At 43.1% G+C, this 20,052-nt stretch overlaps 1 protein-coding gene across 2 annotated transcripts in view; it reads right to left on the bottom strand.

Annotated features, from left to right (window-relative positions):
* The window catches only part of nwd2 (NACHT and WD repeat domain containing 2), a 49,724-nt gene that overhangs the window by 10,975 nt on the left and 18,697 nt on the right, over window positions 1-20,052 (bottom strand). For both annotated transcript variants that reach the window (XM_084344805.1, XM_084344806.1), the window contains exons 4-6: window positions 14,912-15,028; window positions 2,987-3,190; window positions 2,061-2,211 (exon numbers count right to left, since the gene is read on the bottom strand). In XM_084344805.1, the coding sequence (XP_084200931.1) occupies window positions 2,061-2,211; window positions 2,987-3,190; window positions 14,912-15,028 (472 nt within the window). The remainder of the gene's footprint in view (window positions 1-2,060; window positions 2,212-2,986; window positions 3,191-14,911; window positions 15,029-20,052) is intronic.

Genomic DNA, 20,052 nt, shown 5'->3' on the forward strand with positions numbered 1-20,052 from the left:
AAACAAAGTTGATAAAATCACATAAGCCAGCGCCACTGAACTGTATCACAGGCTCCCCCACAAAGAGCCTGCTGACTGAAACTCTGCCAGCATCTCCTGTCTAGTTTTGCTCACATGGTAGCCTACTAATTAGGTGGGAGAGAGCAAAGTGTGAAAGGAAAGTTAGGCGTTCCAGGAGACGGCACAACTTCCTCCATACAGCGAAACCAAGCACCGCTTGAAGCCCACTGTGCTCAATTAAAGTGCGGTTTCCTGACACAAAAGAGGTGCTTCCTTTTCATATGAACTTGAGCAGCAATTACTAAATTAGCTTTTTCTTTATTCCCACCATTAAAAAAGACTCCATGCTGCGTCTGCTCTATAAGAACAGGGACTATAAAGCAGGCACTTGTCATCAGACCGTGAGTGTTATTGCTTAAATCGTCTCTCGCAATGACAGCCTGGGAAAAGAGAAAGATGTCTTGAAAGATTACTTCAGCGCTGTCCAAACAATTCAGCAATAACTGGGTGATTCCCAAATGGAGCCTTTTACAGACAAGAGCTGATATTAGACCGACCGTGCAGGGTGAAAATAAACAGTGGGAGGAATTGTTCAAATGTCAGAGTTATAACTTTAGCCTTTGTCTTCACCCTCTACACTAGCAGAGGTATGAAAACCTGAGAAATATTGTTTTTTCTCTGTTTTGATGTTAATCTTAAAGGACAAGTTCATCCCCCCAAAAAAAGAAAATTCACTTGTTATCTACCCACCCCCGTGCCGACTGAAAGTCAGGTGATGTTTCATGTGAACATTTCTGGAGCTTCACAGCGAAACAGCGTTGCAGCATTCTCCTAAACAACCGAGGTAGATGGGGACTTGTTTTAAAATGTAAAATAACAACCAAAAAAAACAGTCTACCATCATAACCACAGTCTCCGGAAGCCTGAGATCCCAAATCAATTTGAAAAAGACGTTATTTACATCACCTGCAGCCACTTCAGACAGGTCTCACACTAACGCTTTTAGCTTGGCAGCTACAGTAAAAAAGGCTGTTTGGGATCTTGGGGCTTCCGAAGACTTGGGTTACAACCGGACGAGCCACATGGAGCCATCTTAGTTTTCTTTCAGTTGTTTTTTTTGAACATTTTAAAACAGGTCCCCATTTACTTTTTCTTTTTCCGTTTTGCTGTGAAGCTCCAGAAATGTTCTGTGGACTACAAAACTTCACCTGACTTTCCCTCGGCGTGGGGCTGTTCTAGGTAATGACTGAATGTTCAGAGATCAGTTCGGCTCCTTTAGTGAAAGTAGTTGTTTCAGGTTTTGTGACTAACCAACACTCGTAAAAGAAGAGAGTGTATAAGTGACCGAAAACATTCCCTGATAACACGAGTAAACATGGTGAGTAAAAGGGTGAAAGAAAGAAGAAAGTGTTTTCACCTGACATTGTAAGACACTGCTTGGATTAATTACCGTGAGGTGAACGTACAGCGCGATCGATCAATCGCTGTCATCAGTCTGACAGATCCTGATTGCATCTCATCTCTTGTTATCAATTTAGTGACAAGACAAGACAACGGTCTAATCAATAACCTCACTCGTTAAATACATGGACTTTACCGCGGGATAATTTACCCCTGAAGATTAATATTGTACTTCTTTATAAAAGTCTTTATTTGTTCTCATCCATCACGTCAGCAGAGGCTTTCTTTATCTCAGACGATAGAAACTCTGATATGTAAATATCGCTTCACTCAGATATACACAACATTACGACTTTGAGATGTACTGTCTGTAAATAGTTCACTACTTTATGTCACTCTTGAAGTTAAGTGACTTAAGTATATATTGCAGAGGTTGTCGTTCTTCATAGAAATATCAAATTTACGTTCAAAACATAAAATCAAAGGTCAAATAGATGTTTTTTTTAAAAGACAAAATACAAAAATATCACAAACCACAATAGAGACCCAGAGAGGTAGAACCGAACAGACAGTAAGACACGTTCCATCATGAAAAGAAGTCATCCAGAGATGTGACACGAGAAGATGAAAAAGTTAGAAACAGTGGACCTGAAACCAACCAGAGCAAAGGAATTTCTTGGCCTGAGGGCTCTTCATGGTCCCCTTCTCCTGTAGCTGCAGCACCGCTGTTCGGAAGATCCTCTTGATCTCCTCCGACACATTCCTCCAGGCCTTGTCATTCTTGGTCTTGGCTGCGCTGCTCGACTCCATCTAAGTGGGCCGGAGCGCAGAGAGAGAAGAGTTTAGACGACGGACGGAGGGAATGTAGCTGTGCAGTCACACAGAGTAACAAAGGGAATATTGTTCTCGTGTTTCATGTGAGGAACAGTAATCTGGTGTTGTATGTGGCCTTCAGAAGTGTGTTTCTTTGAAATCACTTGGTGTGATTCATATTTGAGTAACTCTGCTATCTAGTGGGGAGTTTGAGAGATTCTGAAAACTTCACATGTGAATGTTTTAGTATCCTAAAGTGTGTTTAAGTGCTACACTTGCCAACGATGTGTTTTAATGACCTGAAGCAACGTTACCACGCAGCTTTTTTTTAGCAAAACTTAGCCAGATATTTTATTACATCTATAAAAATAAGAGGGAACTCGGAAGCTAAACCGTTTTATCTGAAATTAACTGTGCTGACAGAATTGTTGTTAAATGACTTTTATGAGGTCATTTGCACACTAAGACTTTCTTTTCTCACTTTTCTTTGGCAAAATGTGAAGCAAAGGACTTCAAAGGAGCTTAAGAGCTGCCTGAGACTTCACAACTTTGCTCACAAACTCAAAGCAAAGCTGGTTTTTCTGTTCTTTGTGTGCATATCAAATATGTTCCTCAAGGAGAAATTAAATTCATGAACCACAGGGCTCAGGGAGAAGAAGCCCTTATCAGCCCTGAAAAGCCGCTATTTAGGAACATCCATGGGGGTAAAAATGACAAACAACAACCACCAGCAAATCACTTTTCTGCTTGGTAGCTCGTTCGCCGCACTCACTGAGTTCTGGTAGTTCTTAAGCATTTGGGCTTTGGGTTTGAGGTAGTATGCGGGTGGCACGGAGTTTTCATCCCTGCAGTACCACTCTTCCAAGATGTGTGTGTCCAGCCCCGCCTCCACAGCCGCATCCAAGATCATCTCGAACTCCGCTGATTCCACCTCCCCCGGCACTCGGATGCTGCCGTACTTTTCTCCCACCAGACCCTGAAGTGGGGAAGGAAGGGAGATAGAGGGCAGGGAAGGTGAGAAAGAGAGGGACAGGAAATGTGTATCATTACGATCCTTCAAGCTGTTTTAGGGCTCAATTTTTTGGATGAGTGGCGCAGGGTGAATAGCGGAGTCAACGATGCATACCATGCGGCTTATTTAAGGCAATTTCAGAGCCACGGGCGCAACTGTGGCGCAGTTGGGACATCCACAAGCCAATTTGAAGCTGCCGCGACAATCCCCGCTACGTGTGCAATACGGTGCATCCTGACAGCTCTATCTCGGATAGAAATTGCTTTCCACTACAGCCACATATGTACAGTTTAAATAAGAAACCCTCTTCCCACGGAGACGCATTCATGTTTGCAGTAAGTGCTGAAAATAACAAGTGAGAAAGAGCCCGTGATTGTTCAATAAAAATGCCATCTGCTCTCTATATGCCGCACACTATCACATGAATACCACAACTATAAGAAATGTGAAAGGGAAAGTGTTAAAGCGAGGGAACGATGATGAGGGACAGTTTTTAAAAGGAAAAGGAAAATGCTGCTGCTTTATAAGCGTGTCGATGCAGGTGTTTCCCACACGTATATTTGACTGATAGTTTGAGTTCAAGCGAGACACGACCGCAGGACAAGAGGAAGAAGTTGCAAAATGGCAAAACTGTTTGAGTAGGTGATGCGAGTTGGTGAGAGGTTTTTAACATCTGTACTGAGGCGAACGGTTTCTGCTGAGAGGAGACTGGACGGTAATTAAATGTGAGTTGGACGGTGACGAAGGAAAAGTGGTGGCCCGTGCGAGACCTCTGAGCGCCGCGGCGGTGCCCTATAGTGATTGTATTACTTAACATCCTTACCGAACGTGAAGGACGCCTGGAAGTATGTGGGCAGTGCCGATTTCTATTTTGGTACGGGGAGCATAAATGAGCCTTTACTCTTAGTAATCAAACATTCAGTGTGCTAACGACAAAGAAAAGACACATTTCAGACATGTTTTCTACAGCTGGCCTTTTTGTTATTTCAAGAAAAGAAGCCAAACTTGAATGTCCATCTTCCATCATTGAATCATTGAATGCCATCTAATCAAACATTAAGCAAACATTATAACAAATCTGATCAAATAGTCAATGCTGTCTTGTGCCGTGGAGTCATTTTGGCCGGTACCACAAAAGCGCTGAGGTTCAATACTAATCCCCTCTCAAAATTCATTGTTTCCTGTAAGAAAAAGCTGATTCGTTCTGCTGCCGCACAGCAAATGCTTGAATGACACACTTTTTATGTGAAAAACACACAGCCATGGCCAAATTTTCCCTAATGCTCGGTAATCAGTCGTATTAAGAAAATGAGCAGATTGCCTCATGTATAGAACAGATGGGAGGGTTTCAAATGAAAGGAAATTAATGCATTCATTAAAGGGACGTATGTAGATTTGCGAGGACAGAATATAAGACTGTGAAATTTGATTTAAGTGGGCTCCTGCGCTATAAGTTGATGTTGTTATCGTCACTTCTTCTCAGGCGAAGCCAAACAATCGCTCTCTACCATCTTTTTGGTCAGAAACTAGAACTCTCAACACAGAAGCTGCATAATTAGGCTTCATCAAATTAAATAGTGGCCTTTTCATCCCACTTTTATCTCCCTCTCCACATGGCATATCTACTGTAAGCCCCAGTGAGTTTCCACTCTCCCCCTCGGCATCTACGCGCACGCTTTTGAGTGGCGGCCGATTCAAATGCCGTCAAAAGTGATCAGGGCCATTTCCTGGCATGCTCCTGGCTGTCCTCTATCAGTTACGTTCGAGGAGAATTGGAGCAAAAATCACTGGAAACCCGCCCCCGCCCAACTCCATGACCAGCTGATCTTTACTCCATGCGTCGTAACACACATGCGGCTTAAGCCTCCGGGGCGAAGACGCGGAGCGAGCGAGGGGGCAGAGCCAAATGACTGTGAGCTCCGATGAGCAGGAAAACCACGTTGGTGCGCTCGCGGCAATGACGCTTCAAAGCCATTCCATGTTGGACTCCTCGTTCCCTTGGCATTCGCAGTGGGAACAGATGCAGAGAACAAGCAGAATCAGATGATGGCATGTGGCACGGTCTGTAGGAACGGCCCACTCTCAAAACCCACAAACGCCCGCGGTGGAATCATTTAGATTCCTGCAGTTTTGTGGCCACGTTCCTCAAATTTGGTACCGAGAGTTCATTATGCAGCTTGTTTTTTGGATTTAGAAGATAGTTTCCATGCACAGTATCAGTTGTTTCGGAGGAGGAGGTGTCATTTTCAAGGTTGGGTATCCAAACATTGAGCTGACCCACTTATCCAATGAAACAGTATATTAAGTGTACGTAGCTGGCACCAAAGGGTGAAAAAAACAACAGTGGAAAAAAAATATATCCCTTGAATATTAACGCATTTGCTTTCAAACAAGAGAGTTAAAGGAAAATGATGCTAAGGAATGAATAAATGAACCCTCTTGTGACTGGAATATACGAGTACATCCACTAAAGCAAGAATCTAATTAGAAAACAGCGCTAATTTAAGTGAGGAACATGAGCCGAGCATCTCTGTAAGGCAGAAAATACACAAGTACCAAAACGTGGAAGAGAGGAAAGGGATTCCCTCTTGTGTGAAACTCTCTGTGTGCTCTCCTCCTGCCAAAATAACAAGTTTAATAACGAGGCCAGGCTGCTCACTAGCTTCAGCCGTGATTGACGGGAAAGGTTATGAGCTGCATTCAGGCATATCAAGCGACAGGTACACATTTCAGCTCAGAGTACTTAAAAAGACATAATTAACTGCATCACTCACCTATTTCTCACCAGAAATGTGCAATCAAAACATATCCTGAGATCTCCTGAATGTGATCCAAACAATTTGTTTCTTTTTTTCTTATGATGAAAAGGTTTCTAATTAATTCAAGCAACCCCATAAATGGATGTTTCCATAATCAACCATTGTCTTAGCCCCGCTCCCCAGTGTTTGATGACATGCCTGTCAAGTTTTGCATTCGTGCATGGAGATGATACCATTGGAAGACTTATTCATATTCAAAATTCATAGTCTTTGAAACAATGGGTCCTTAATTTAAGACATGCAAAGGCAAAATAACAGGTTTCATATTTCCAGCAGGCCACCATCGATTTTTAGTGGCTGAGAAGACAACTCCTCCTCCCTGATTCGATCAGCTTTAGCTAGCTAGTTAGCTTGCTAATTAGGATGTTAATCAACAGTCCCTCCATGAGTTGGTTGAAAATGCCATCTCAAGCTGACAATTTGAAGTTTCAGATATGTTTTCAAACAAAAACCTTTGTTATGTTAGGTATGATTGAGAAAAATGCTAACATCTGTACAACAGGCTAATCCTCTTTAGCTGGTTAGCTTAAAAACTTTTTTTGTATTTTTTCAACAGTATGTTTAACTTTATATGTTACAGGAGACGAGGACTTTTGACTATAGCCGTCTAACACTGGCTGCTGTTGATGAATGTTAAGTTCTCCAAATTTAATTAACATAATGCTAATGTTAGCCTGAACTCTGATACAGGCTAGTTGAGGACCGGCTAAGCTACACAGTGGACGTGCTATCATGAAGAGGCAACGTAAACATACCCTGTATTGTTAATGCTCTTATTTGCATTGAGTGCAAATATAGGTTAAGGCACTTTTTCTGGTAGTAAGCTAGTTAGCCAGTTATGCTAATATGGAGGTGAAGGGTTTAGCAAAAACGGTCAATTATTCTGATTTTCGAGGCCTGTATTTAATAAATTGTGCCATGATTTACCATTATCATTTTAATACAATATCAATCTTCCTGTTTTAGCTTCATGAGCCAATAAAAACTAAGTTAAGTAGCTTAGCCAAGGGGTGTTTCTTCAAATCCCCAACTCAATATGACGATTTGATTCAATTAAAAACACTTTTTCAGCACCGACAGCGATGCTATTGTTGGGATACTGCATCTGGATTTGTGAAGATCAACAGACGATTGGTTTCATGCCCTGACAACTGTCATTTACAGTTTCAAAATATTGAACAACAAAGGTTTAACTTGCAGATAAAAAAAGAAGAGTGAAATTGAAGACCCATTTCTAAAACTTTTTCGAGTTAGACTCCAATCGTGACACCCGTACCGTTAGGAGACCCCTTTAGCACTTCTGAAAACCCTGTGACAGGACGGATTATCGAGCCACCCTGCAGGTCACCTCGTCCGCCCTCCTTCGATGGCCCTCTATGACTCACGGTGCTGCAGTGATGTGTCAGTGGAGGATGGAGGCACTGGGCTCAACTACAGTAATGCAGAGCGAGAGACTTATAGAGTGTGTGTGTGTGAGAGAAGGAGAGAGCAGTCACTCTCCAAGTTGCTGACAAAGTCTCTGTCAGCTCGCCTCGCGGTGATACGGCAGGATGAATGGACCGGTTGGCCGGCTGAGTGTGTGTGAGTGTGTGAGTGTGTGTGTGTAGATAGAGATTAGGATAAAACTGGTGTTTCCTATCAACACGACAAAATCAGGTGTTCAAATGCTGACACGTCAGCACACACACGTTCACACCACTCCACCCTTGCGTTAAATCCACTGTCACTTCTGTCACCCGCCCAACTTATCAGAGCTGAACTGTAAGAAGTGTCCAAATATTTGCCGGGTGGGTTTAACATCCCTGCCTTAGCCGGAGAGCAGACCTGGAATGAGGCCATCTAAAGTGGATTACAGCATGGCAGCTGACAAGTGTGAGTCCATGTGTGAGTGTACATGTACGCCATGTGTGCGTCTCCCTTTTGACAGGGGACCAAAGGGCTGTGGTGGTTCTTATTACGCTTTAGCAGACGCAGGTGCAGGAAACACAGGAGGCTAAAGTGACAATAGCAAAGCGCACAGGGGCCAAATGTATTTCCAGTTTTAGCCGCACTGCTCCTCCCCCCCTCCCTCCTCTGGTTTTTCATCCTTGGAAGGGGTTTTTATACTCCGGCTAAGTGCACTTTATCTGATGAGCCAGTTGGGAGAGGCGACTAAGATATTGTACACAGCTACAGTATGATTCGACAAATCAATCACTCCCGTGGTCAATCAGTCAATGAAACACAAAGTCAACGGTTCTGATATTTGCTGCATAAGCTTTGGCACTGCAGAGGAGGGGAATGGCTTTAAAAAAAAAAAACCCAAATGATCTGATCAAAGAAACGCGTAACTCTCAGTGACGTGCACTCACCGACAGAGCGGTGTTTCACTCAGCTGAGAGCAAGTTCTCCAAACTACACACCGGCAGAGTACAGTGTGCTCTGATTGTCACAGCGCGCTGTTTTTTGTAGACGACAGTTTGGTACCAACATGAATCAGCGCGTGCTGCCAATTAAAGAAAGCGGCTGACAATTATCGTTAGATTATTTAAGATTATTTTCGTGATAAACTGTTGAGTCTGGAAAATGTCAAAACATGGTGACGAATGCTCATCACAGCTTCCCACAGCTCAGTGACTCCTTCAGATCGCTGCTTTTGACAAACCAACAGTCCAAAACCCAAAAGCTCTTCATTGACTGATTATCAAAATAGTTGTCAATTAAATTTCTTTCGATTAACTAGTTGGTTAATCGCACATCAATGACTGCGCTGTATCTTATTTTGAGTCAATCACATGTACACTATCTTGTTGCCTGAAAACTCATTGGATCAACAAATGTGTATTCATCCACCGCTGAAAGTAGTCCCTAAAAAAATGTGCCTGTGGTTTGTTTTTGAAGATTTTATAGTGTTGTATCTTATAGTTTTGTAAATTTTATGCCTGTAATGTCTTATTATTTTCCTTTTCTTTCTTTTTTCTATGTTAACTTAAAAAAAACAACACCACCTGAGCTGTTTCACCACCATCCCAAATTAATTTCGCCTTCATAAGAATCTCCTCTATTTCCTTAGTGTGTTTTCATTCATGTCCATTTATGCACATTGAAAATCAAGTGGATTTATTGTGCATGCCGACTCCAAAACCTTGCTTGGAATTAGCCTATTGCGTGGATCATATAAGTCACTTTTCTTGCAGGTTTCCTTTGCTGGCCTTTATGTCTTACATGTATCAACTTTCAGTGGAGACGAGAGGGAAACCAGCCGGTCGGGGCTATCGCGTTAGCAGTTACATCATGTTAGCTGAATGAAGGAGAGAAAATAAGAGCGACGGTATCCTCAACTATCCTCTTACATGCAGCAAACCTGCCACAAGGCCAGTCAGGAGACAAAAAAAGAGAGAAGCTGAAAAACTGGATGAGTGGCTGCATACTGTTTGCCGATACGTGTCCTTGAGGCATTTATCAACTTTAGTGTTTTCTTTTTTTTTTTTTTTTTTACACGGGGGAATTTAAGACTGGTGGAGAGCAGGAGAGAGGAGCGTAAAGCAAAGAAGGAGAGAAAAAAAAACAAATAAAAAAACAGACACGGCTCATTGTCATGCTTAATCTCCGGGTCAATGACACCATCACCATGCCAACCCCTGCTATCGCCATGGAAACCGACTTTATTGCATCGACAGGTTAGAGAGAAGCCCACCCCCCTCCCCCTCCCCTCCTCACGCAGGTGTAGTGTTGTGGTGTGTGTGTGTTTAACAACCCTGCGCTGCCACCTGTCTTGTGTTGAGCCGTGGCCTTTGAAAAACACTTTCTGCAATTGATTCTTACTCATAAACACAAAGACTGACACATCCAATAAAACGCCGGTTATATAACCGCTGACTCTCCGTCTTCTGAGCTGAGACAACTTGATGCCGCAGAATGAAAAGAGCTTGTTTTTATAGCTCTGATTTCACTCGAGAGCCATTTTCCAACCAGTGTAACGAGAAGAACAAAAGCATTTTTAAAAATCTGAAACAACGAGATATAAATCCCCAATTCCCATTGATCAGGATGAGATGATGAGTAGGATTAAGTCTGCCTCTGCATAGAAGTTACAAAGCTACATATCGGCGCTATTATTTTGATTCTGGAGCACAGCAGAGGTGAATGTGCCAAGCGGAGTAGTAAGAGGTTTCCAGTTGTTGCACAGATCCTCTGTGGCAGCGAAGAACACACCTACAGAGAAATCCTGCTCCTCTGTAGTGTTCCCCCCCTCCTCTCTTTATCTCTCCTCTTTTCTCTGCGATAGAAACACATCCCCCTTCCTCTATTTGCTCCTGCATCAATAATCGATGCAGATGTAATTTTGCTTTTCAGAGATTCCTCCTCCCGTCTTCATCCTCTCCTCTGTTCCCCCTCTGATCCGAGCACTGGGCTCTGTGACAGTTGTTGTGGGCTGCAGACCCCCCAGATCAGCCTCTCTTTGAAGTCTCCTCTCGCTGCCATGTGGCTGTGTGTAGAAGTGTGTGTGTGTGTGTGTTAGCTGGGGGTGACACTCGAGCTGCAGCATTTGAGGCTGGCAAAGCTGCAGTGATTGGTTGATTAATCAACTAGTTGTCAACTATTAAATTAATCGCCAACTGTTTTGATAATGAATGACTCGGTCTGGGTAAAACATCAAAATTCTCTGACTGCAGCTTCTTTAATGTGACTATTTTCTGGTTTATTTACTTCCTCTATGACACATCTTTAAGTTGGGGAAAAAAACCAGGACATTTGAGGACGCCATCACTGCTCGCTCAACATTTTCCACCTTTTTCTGAGACTGTATAGACCGCTTCTAATAGATTAATCAAGAAAATAACCAATTGATTAACTGACATTAAAATGAAAATAATCGCTCGTTGCAGCACTAGATCATTGTGTGTGAGGAGAGTTTTTGAGATCAGTGTGTTGGTGTTGATCCTACAACATCATAATGTTGTTCCAGTAAAATCATTTCATCTTAAATTAGGAGAAACAGCAATGAAAACAACAACATTTTTAGCAAGTAGTCGTGGTTTAATGGGATAGTTAACAATTTTCTGTCACTATCTGGTTAGGTTAAGGGAACTACAATACTTGTTTAAGTTTAGGGAACTAAAATGATTAGTTTTAGGTAACAACAGTACTTGTTTAGGTTTGGGGAACTAAAATACTTGTTACGTTTAGGGAACTAAAATACCTGATTAGTTTTAGGCAACAACAGTACTCGTTTAGGTTTGGGGAACTAAAATACTTGTTATGTTTAGGGAGCAAAAGTACTTGTTTAAGATAAGAGGAACAAAAACACTTGGTTAGTTTTAGGGAACAAAGATATTTTGAAAACACTGTTTAGGTTAAAATAGACCCCCCAACAAAGTTGAACACACTAAGCTATAACAATACGAACATGTGATTGGTAAGTTTCACTGGAGCAACATTAATTATGACGTTTCAGGAACAACACCAATGTGGCGATATGCATGGTTGCATGTCAGCTACTGATATTAAGAAAGACAAAGAACATCGAGCAACATGAGAAAAAAGAGAGACTAGGATTCGCCTGAAAAGTGCACATACACACACACACACACACACACACACACACACACACACACACACACACACACACACACACACACACACACACACGTGCATGCACTATTTGAAAGCTTCTTTATGTTGCTGCAGATACAGCAAAGCCCTAAATTCTGCTGACGTCTTCCCCCATCGTCACATATACACATATCTAGGTCTACCACCCTGTGAAAATAAACAACGGTACTCCAGAGATGGCCCAGACAACCCAGAACTGTCACAAACGAGGATCCAAGTCCCTGATCAAAGGACCCGCTGCCGCTCGGAGCTCCCCAGTTCTAGAAACGGGGCCGACCGGTCTGTGTGGCGGTGGCACCGTGTAGCCCGGCTGCAGGGACTGCGGCAGCTGGCTCTGACAAGTCTGAATGGGACTCAATTCAGTGGAGCTACTGTGGGCATAAAACCCTTCATTCACCCCCGAGAGCGAACCACTAGAATATGCCATTAAAGATTTAACCAGCCAGATGGGGAGGATGTGCACCATAGATGCATTTGTGTGTTTTTGTGTGTAGGTGTGTAGACTGGTGTAAACAGTCTGTATCACCCAGAGTTAGAGTTCACCCCAACTGATTCTCAATCTCATGACAGAGAAATCGCCTCGGGTCAAGATGCTCTGTTTGTATGCGCCTGTGTGGGTGTGTGTTTGAAGGCAGAAGAGAACAAAAAGCTGCGTGTGTGTACCTGAGTTTGTGTGTGCCTACTTTCCCTCAGCGTGTTGTGCGGTAGTGCTCGGGGTCAGTCAGGGTTAAGATGGTGAAATTGCTGCAGAGACAGAGGGCGGCGAGGCTGATGGGAATGAATGAAATCAGCGCGGCGTGTACAATACCACGGCAAACAGAAAGCCGGCAGCACAAAAGGGGAGAGCGCACCACTTCTTTTCAACTCAGATCGGATCATTTCAGTGCATCTTAGTCTGATTGAGCTTACACAGTATAGCCCCATCGCCCATTTTGTCTCAGGGGGATTCAGAGGCCATGAAATCTCACAATGCCGACTAAAACTTTCACACATTAGGACAAAAAAATGATCCACAGATGGATCTTAAACCCGTAGACTGCGTGTGTCGGGGTCATTACCAAAGTACTCAGGCAATATTTGTAAGAAACTGGTGCAATATTGAGGCACACTGGGAAAGAAGAGAGTGTGGGCATGTAGAGGAGGTGTTGGAAAGAAGGCATATTCTTCTTCATCGTTTATCATTATTTTAATTTTATAGCCTGCAAACTGTTCAGGCATGTGTGCTGCTACAATCACACGGCACACTAGTTGCTGCAACATATATCCAAAACACCATTCGGTACACCATGTTCGCACTACACTTCCCATGATGCTACCAGTGCATCACCTAACCAGGGTAAGTTCTAACATTTCCTGCTAACATTGTCATAATTTTGGGGTTTCAGTTTAGTCATTTCCTGTTTTATTTTGTAGATTGTATCCTCATGTGTCATGATTGACCTTCCACTTCCTGTCTTGGTCTTTTTCCCACCTGTTTTCAGTGAACACCTGTGTTTTGTTATTTAATGTATGTGTATTTAAGTCTGTGTTTTTATGTCAATCTTCGTTGGTTTGTCTGAGTTTCCTGTTTCTGTCTGTTTTTTGTAATTTCCTTTTGTTTTTCTTGAGTCTCATTTTATTCTGCCTGCCTCTGTGTCTTGCTTTTGGGTCCTTTTTTGCCTAACAGACATAACAAAGATTTGTCTCGGCTCTGTTCAGCTGCGTGTTTCATGTGCTAATGTCTGCTACGCTGCCACCATCTACTTATGTATAGTATTTCCATTTGTTGTGAATTAATTTCTTGCGGTGAATTTTCTTCGGTTGTGTTCTGCCAAGTGTGTTCATGATATAATAAGTGTAAAAATATCAATGCTTGTTTTCACAAAATAAACTGAACTCAAGCTCCATTTATGAGCTTCCTCTGGAGCTTTCAACCACATTTCGTGCTCTTCATCAGCAGATGCAGTTGTCATGGAGATGGCACATTTATTTCGTCACTCCCCAAACTCTGCTCATTTACGCTTGCGATTGTTCTTCCTCTTCTTCTGATTATATTCATTATCTTAATCCAACTAAAACATTATTATTTTTAAACTAAAAACTGTGCAGCAGCCAAACAAATCAGCTGTTTTTTTAAACCCCTGGAGGAGTCAAGGAGGGAAGACGTGTTTTTTTTACGTGTTAGAAGAATGTTCCTCACTGGTCTGATACAAGGAGCATCACTCCTCTGGAAGTAAACCAGAATGAATCATTAAGCTGCAGATGTTTTGAAGTGGAAAGTGTGTTTTCTGTGCTTGTTTGTGCGTGACAGAACAGAGAACAAACAACTGGTGATTGAGAAAGAGGCAGGAAGAAGCGGTGCATGCAGGGTGGGAGAAGAAGAAAATACCAAACCTTGGCCTGGGGAGGGCGATTACGCTCCCTGGCTCCAGCGCTACCCATAATGCATTACCTCTCCCTGTGATCTCTCACCTCAATTCCAACCTCTAGAAAAGGATCTGCTCCATTTGAATAATTCACCATCAATTTCTCTCCACTCCTGTCCTCACCCCTTTCCGCCCTTGTCCCTGACTTTTCTTCTTTTTTTTTATATGTGGCCTAAAATTATCTAAAAAAGATCACTGAAATGTCAGCCGTAATTATGCGTCATGCCACTCTCGTTCTCCCTCTCTCCCCTTGCAGAGGTCTTCGCATAACTCATTCGAACAAGTGTAATTTTAGCCTTTTTCCTGGATTTTTTGCATTCCAATATCTTTGCCCAAGTTTCTTTCTGACATACTTTCTTCTCGTCTGCACTCCAGCAAAGACGACTGAGCATCGACTGTTACGTATGTGAGGTTGTTTCATCAGGTAACATGAACGCCAATATTTTTTTTATTTACTTAAGTCATTAGTCGGCAATTCCAGCTTCCTAACGAACCAGATCAACCAAAGCTGCAATGAAAGGGCTTCAAATGGGAGTGTAACTCCTGTCATTTCTGTGTCATTTTTTAACTGCGACCAAGCCAAGACTCATGAAAAGACCGGTCTACAAGAAAAATTAGATTTCACTCTTATTAGGTGGTTTGACACTGCTATTATATCTTCAAAAGCGAAATAGCCTGGGAACAATCCAGTCTTAATGCCATATCAGAGCCATGTAATGAGATAGAGAGGGATGGTGGGAAAAACTAGAGCAGACACTGATTTAACAGATTTTCTTCTTATTATGTAAAGTGTGGACGCGCAGCGATAACATCCGCACGCGCTCATAAAATCCATTACATCTCTAACTCGAACCTGTAGTACTTACAACAAAACACGGTCCCGCCGAGGTCTTCAGGCATTCCTCCAGGAGCTTCATTCTGAGTCGCTGCAGCTCTGGACTGTCCCACTCCTCCGGGTCCACGCCCCAGTACAGGTCCACCACCTGGAGACACACAAACATGGGCCAGGAGTTACACTGATGAGAGCAAAAAGACACACTAGGGGTCTCTCTGAGATGTTTGTCGACCGAGCAAGGGGGCAAAGCCATCGCTCTAGAGGAGGGATCGGGGGGAATAAACACCCTGAGTCACATCGTACAGTATACTGCTCTGATCTAGATCTGTTTACTGAAAAGAGGAGAGCTCAGGAATGACTTTTAAACTTTAGGGATTAAAACATTTATTTATCTTCACTCCTGTTTATCAACCTGACTGCAGCAGTGCTCTGTTTAAGATACAGTATGTTGTAGAGATGCAATTAACTATTTTGATTAGTTTGATTTAGATTTTTTGAGAACCAGAAAGTCAATTCCAGCTTCTTAAATGGGAATACTTTCTGTTTTCTTCACTCCTCTTTGAAAGCAAACTGACTATCTTTGGGTTGCGGACAAAACCAGGTATTTGAGTACGACACGTTTGTGACATTTTATTGATCAAACAGCTAATCACTTAATCGAGGAGCTACTCGACAGATTAAAATATATTTTGTCCTCCTGCTAAACAGCTCGTTTTTACAGTAAGTGCAAACATATTGTTTTCAAATTAAAACCAAATACAGGGTGGTCAATTTGCCCGCACGCACTGAAATTTAATCGAATTTAATGGTGAAAAAAAAGGAACAAAAGCCTTTCAGCAGAGAAGCACTGTGTTCAAGGGAATTCGAGGAAAACTGTTGCCAAGTTTTGGGTTAAGTATAATTAGACAACAGCAAAACCGCTCTGGCTGGCGCTCTAAAATCTCAGTTGAACCAATGCCATTACTGCTTTCAACACACACACACACACAAACACACCTGCTTTTGTCACTGAAAACCACGACATCACTGCCGAGGCAGCACCAGACACCAGCGAGGTGGAATGACTGAACGAGCACATATGCCACAGAGGGGGTCTCCCTCAACACATTTGTCAGACTTTCTGGCAGTTTCAGACGATATCAACAGTAAACACACCACGGGGGGAATCTCCCAGCGGAGGAGAGGCGGGTGAGGAAACGCATGCGAGTGTGTGTGTGTGGCCCCCGCCACGCTGCTGCTGGCTCGGGGTGCTGAAAGGGGCCAACGAGCCCTCCTACCGGCAGCTTCCTGGGTCTCTCTCAGCGCTGGCCTGCCCGGCATGTGGCTTACAATAAGATACATTACTCCTGATGGCCTTTGCTGCCTCGAGGCTCAGGTTTCACTCCCCAAAAAGCATAATGATCGCATAATTCTCCTCTTCTCCTCCTCACTGTGGCTATCGATTCTGCTGCTCTGCCTCCCTGATGGCGGCGTTAAAGGAGTAAAAAGTAGGAGGGGGATGAGGTGAAGCCAAAGTGATTCAGCAGCCCGGGCTGCGGCTGTCTTCCTTCATGCTCTGCTGCTCACCAGACTAGCTAGCTCAAATGAGGTTAGCCCTGGCACAATGACTGACACATCCGCAGTGTGGCAGAGAACAGCAGTGACTGGCAGCCCTGGATAACGGCTCGGCACTGAAACTGAGCGTGGGACTTTACTTTGACAGTCTGGGAGATACCGGTGGGAGCAGCAGGGGGGCTGGAGCTACACCTCAGCTCATCTGCGTGATTGTTGTCGTGCACCTGTGAGCAGCTGTGTGACTGGGAGGAGACAGACAGCGGCATATTTCCTCCACAGCCCAGGGCTGCAAATAACAAATATTGTCATTTTCAATTATTGCAGGGGCTACCAACTGTTACTGTACTGTACCAACGGCATTTGCCAATATCACACGTGCTGATATTTTCCCAACCCATTTTGGCCGACTGCAGATGTATGCACATTTTTCACATCAAGTCTCTCAGGTTGTGGAAGAAACATACATATTCCTACTCTTACTGTGATAGTTCATAACACTGGGCAAAATACGAAAAACTTCTCAGTTAACAGTTTGCATTAAATAAAGCGCAATCCTGTCATATCAGCAGAAATGTTCATTTCGGCCACTGCTGATGGTTCATTTTAAAGTTTGTTTTTTTTGTACTGCCAAAACAAACTTAATAAACAAACTCTTTTTTGTTTTCATGTCTGAATAAACTGAATAAACTGAATAAATGAACCAGACTTGAAGGACAACACAATTTCATACTGTTTTACTTTGTTTATATGTGGCGGACCCTGCCACCTTTCTAGTTTCAAACAGTGTTCTGGGGACCTTATTTTCTTCTGAGAGCAGCTTGTTTATTCAGCCATGGAAAAAATAAATATTTCTGAGTTTGTATTATTACATCATTAATACTGTAAATATTAAATTCTGCGTTTGAACGCACATGCATCCTTTAAGTCACGCGTGCCTACAGGTGGTGGTAAGGAGCCAAGAAATACAGCAATGTGTCGGCAAAGGCAGAGAAGAAGAAGAAGAAGAAGAAGAAGAAGAAGAAGAAGAAGAAGAAGAAGAAGAAGAAGAAGAAGAAGAAGAAAGCTTGCTAACTAGACAAAGCTGGTTAATTGTTTTTAGTGGTACATTCAACATGTTTGTTGGATCTCAAGAACACAAAAAAAAGTGTCCTGGTGAGAAACACTGAATGTAAACAAACAAAAAACAAAACAAAAGCCTCCATGAGGCATCTTTAAATGTCTGGGGAATTTGTTTTTACAGCCATTTCTGCAGCCGAAAGTCCAAAGCCAAAATATATTCAATTCATAATAGCAGGGCTGCAACTAGCAATTACTTTTTATTCATTTACATCTTGACATTGACATCTTCAAACTGCATGTTTTGTCCAGCCAAAACTCAAAGATATTCAGTTTGCCATCAAGATAAAGCAAAGAAAAGCATGAATCATCACAGCTGAATAGCTGACAAAACAGCTGCTGAGTGATTTTCTGTCAATTAATCCATTTAATGCTACGGCTCTAAATGATATAAAATAGAGAAAAGACAGCACAAACTCACATCTGTGGAGCTCGAACCAGAGGATTTACTGGTACTTTCTGCTAATTATTATCTCCCTGGATTATATATCATATTTGGAGATTTATTTTCTGTGCTCGTTTCGAGATAAATGACAAAAGGGTGAATGTGTCTACGCCTCTTTCCATTATTCTGAATCTCCAAAGGCTTTTACTTTGTAAAAAAAAAAACAACTCTCCCACTCACACATGATCCCTCATGTTGTGGAAAACTCATTGCCGAGCACACCAGTCGCTGTTTATCAGTGTCACTAATCTACTTCCAACTTCCAACGCACATGTGTGGGAGACTGCGATCGGCTCTGCCGTCGACAAGGACCGCAGGGAGGGTGGGGAATGAAGTGAGATGAGCACCCCCCCACCCCCACCCCAGATTACGCTGAGGTTTCAGCAGGTGATTGGGAGGATGCACGGTAATTAAAAGCTAAATGAAGATATTAGTCATATCTATTCATGTGCGCGCGTGTGGGTGGGGAGGGTGTACTGATTAAATTTGCCCCATCACTCACCAGAGTGTGCAGGGATGGGAGGGCACAGAGGAAAAAAGATGGAGGGATGTTTTTCCAAAATAGGCAAGGACACAAAATACTAAGTTAAAAGGGAGAGTATTTGGATGGGAGAGGTTTGCTCTCTCTTTTCCCTCTCTTGCCAACTTCTCCTCTCTCCGATTACTTCCCCCCTACTCTTCCTCTCTCTTCTCCCCCCAAACTGTGTTAGTGGGGGTGTCGTTGCTTACGTAAGAGAGCCGAAGCAGCTTCTGCTAAGCAGCTTTCTAACGCCCTTGGAAGGCATTTGCCCGTGGCGGGTCAAGTGCAGGAGGAGCCTGTTTTTTTTTTTCTCCTTCTCCTTCTTCTTCTTTCATTTATTGAATGTTAGACTATTAGACTTTGGGATTATGCCCAAGATGCCCAGGAAGAAAGGGCATGAAATCAGGCGGGGAAAAAAGGCGGAAAAACCCCCCCAACAGAAAGACTCTGAGGCAAAAAAACACAACAACAGTAAAAAATAGATACGCTGCCAACATAAATATATCTTAAGCTCTCGCTACTGCAGGCAGTTTTATCGAGAACACGTCGTAAATCTCTAAGAATGTTTGATGAATGCAGCGCTCGAGGAAAAGTGCAGGTTTTAGCAGCAAATCCGTGGCCAAATATGAAATTTTTTTGCAGTGATATGAAACACAAACATCACATGAAGAGAGGTTAAGCAGGGATTTAAACTTTAGTGTTAGATGCTGAACGCTCGCTCACTCATTTCAATCGTCTGCCTGCTACGATAAGAGGTCAAATATCTCTTCACAATCTGATAGAGTTGACTCGGGCTGTCAATGATGAGCGCTGGGAGGAAATTTCACATGCACGCTTTGGGAGAAAATCCGTCATGCTCTGTCACAGCGGGGTAATTACAGCACAGCATTTCACACATTGCGAGTTAAGGTTAAGAGCCAGTCAGAGGCGGGAGGTAATGAGATCGCATGATGAGGCACCGGCAGACGCGGTGGCCGGCTTTTGAGTAAAAACTGCTCAGCGAGATACATTTTTCATGGTGGGAGCAGATTCGAGGCTGTCGAACGCAGCTTTGGGAACCGGCGCTCTTAATGCGAGCCGATGTTTGTTTATTTAATGGCGTCCGAGCCAGATGGAGGTACTTGAGAGCTAAATGGGGAGCGGACGCAAGTTGGTGGCTTCCTCGCGCCGACGAGGAAAAGCCAATCACGGCGCTGTTGACCATCGCGGATTTGTTGCGGATTATTAAACGGAGTGCTTTGCGAACACTGCAGTGATTGTGACATAATTCTGCACTCGAGAACAGACGTCCATCGTGATAAAGCACAGAAAGTTCAAGGAAATACTTACAATTCAATCCTTTCTGCTGCAGCTAATATTACCTGCGAGACACTCAACCGTTATTCTTTGATTGTGCAGTCAGGAAAGCTGCCAGACTTGATAAAATAGTCTTAAAATGAATGGGAAGCCAGAGTATATTATGAGTAAAGTCAAGGTGTCTACACAGCTCCTTCTCCAGCACATCCTCTCATCTCCCAGCTGCCCCGAAGCTCAATCA

Source organism: Pagrus pagrus (genome assembly GCF_965226575.1).
Source record: "Pagrus pagrus genome assembly, chromosome: 22".
NCBI lineage: Eukaryota > Metazoa > Chordata > Actinopteri > Spariformes > Sparidae > Pagrus > Pagrus pagrus.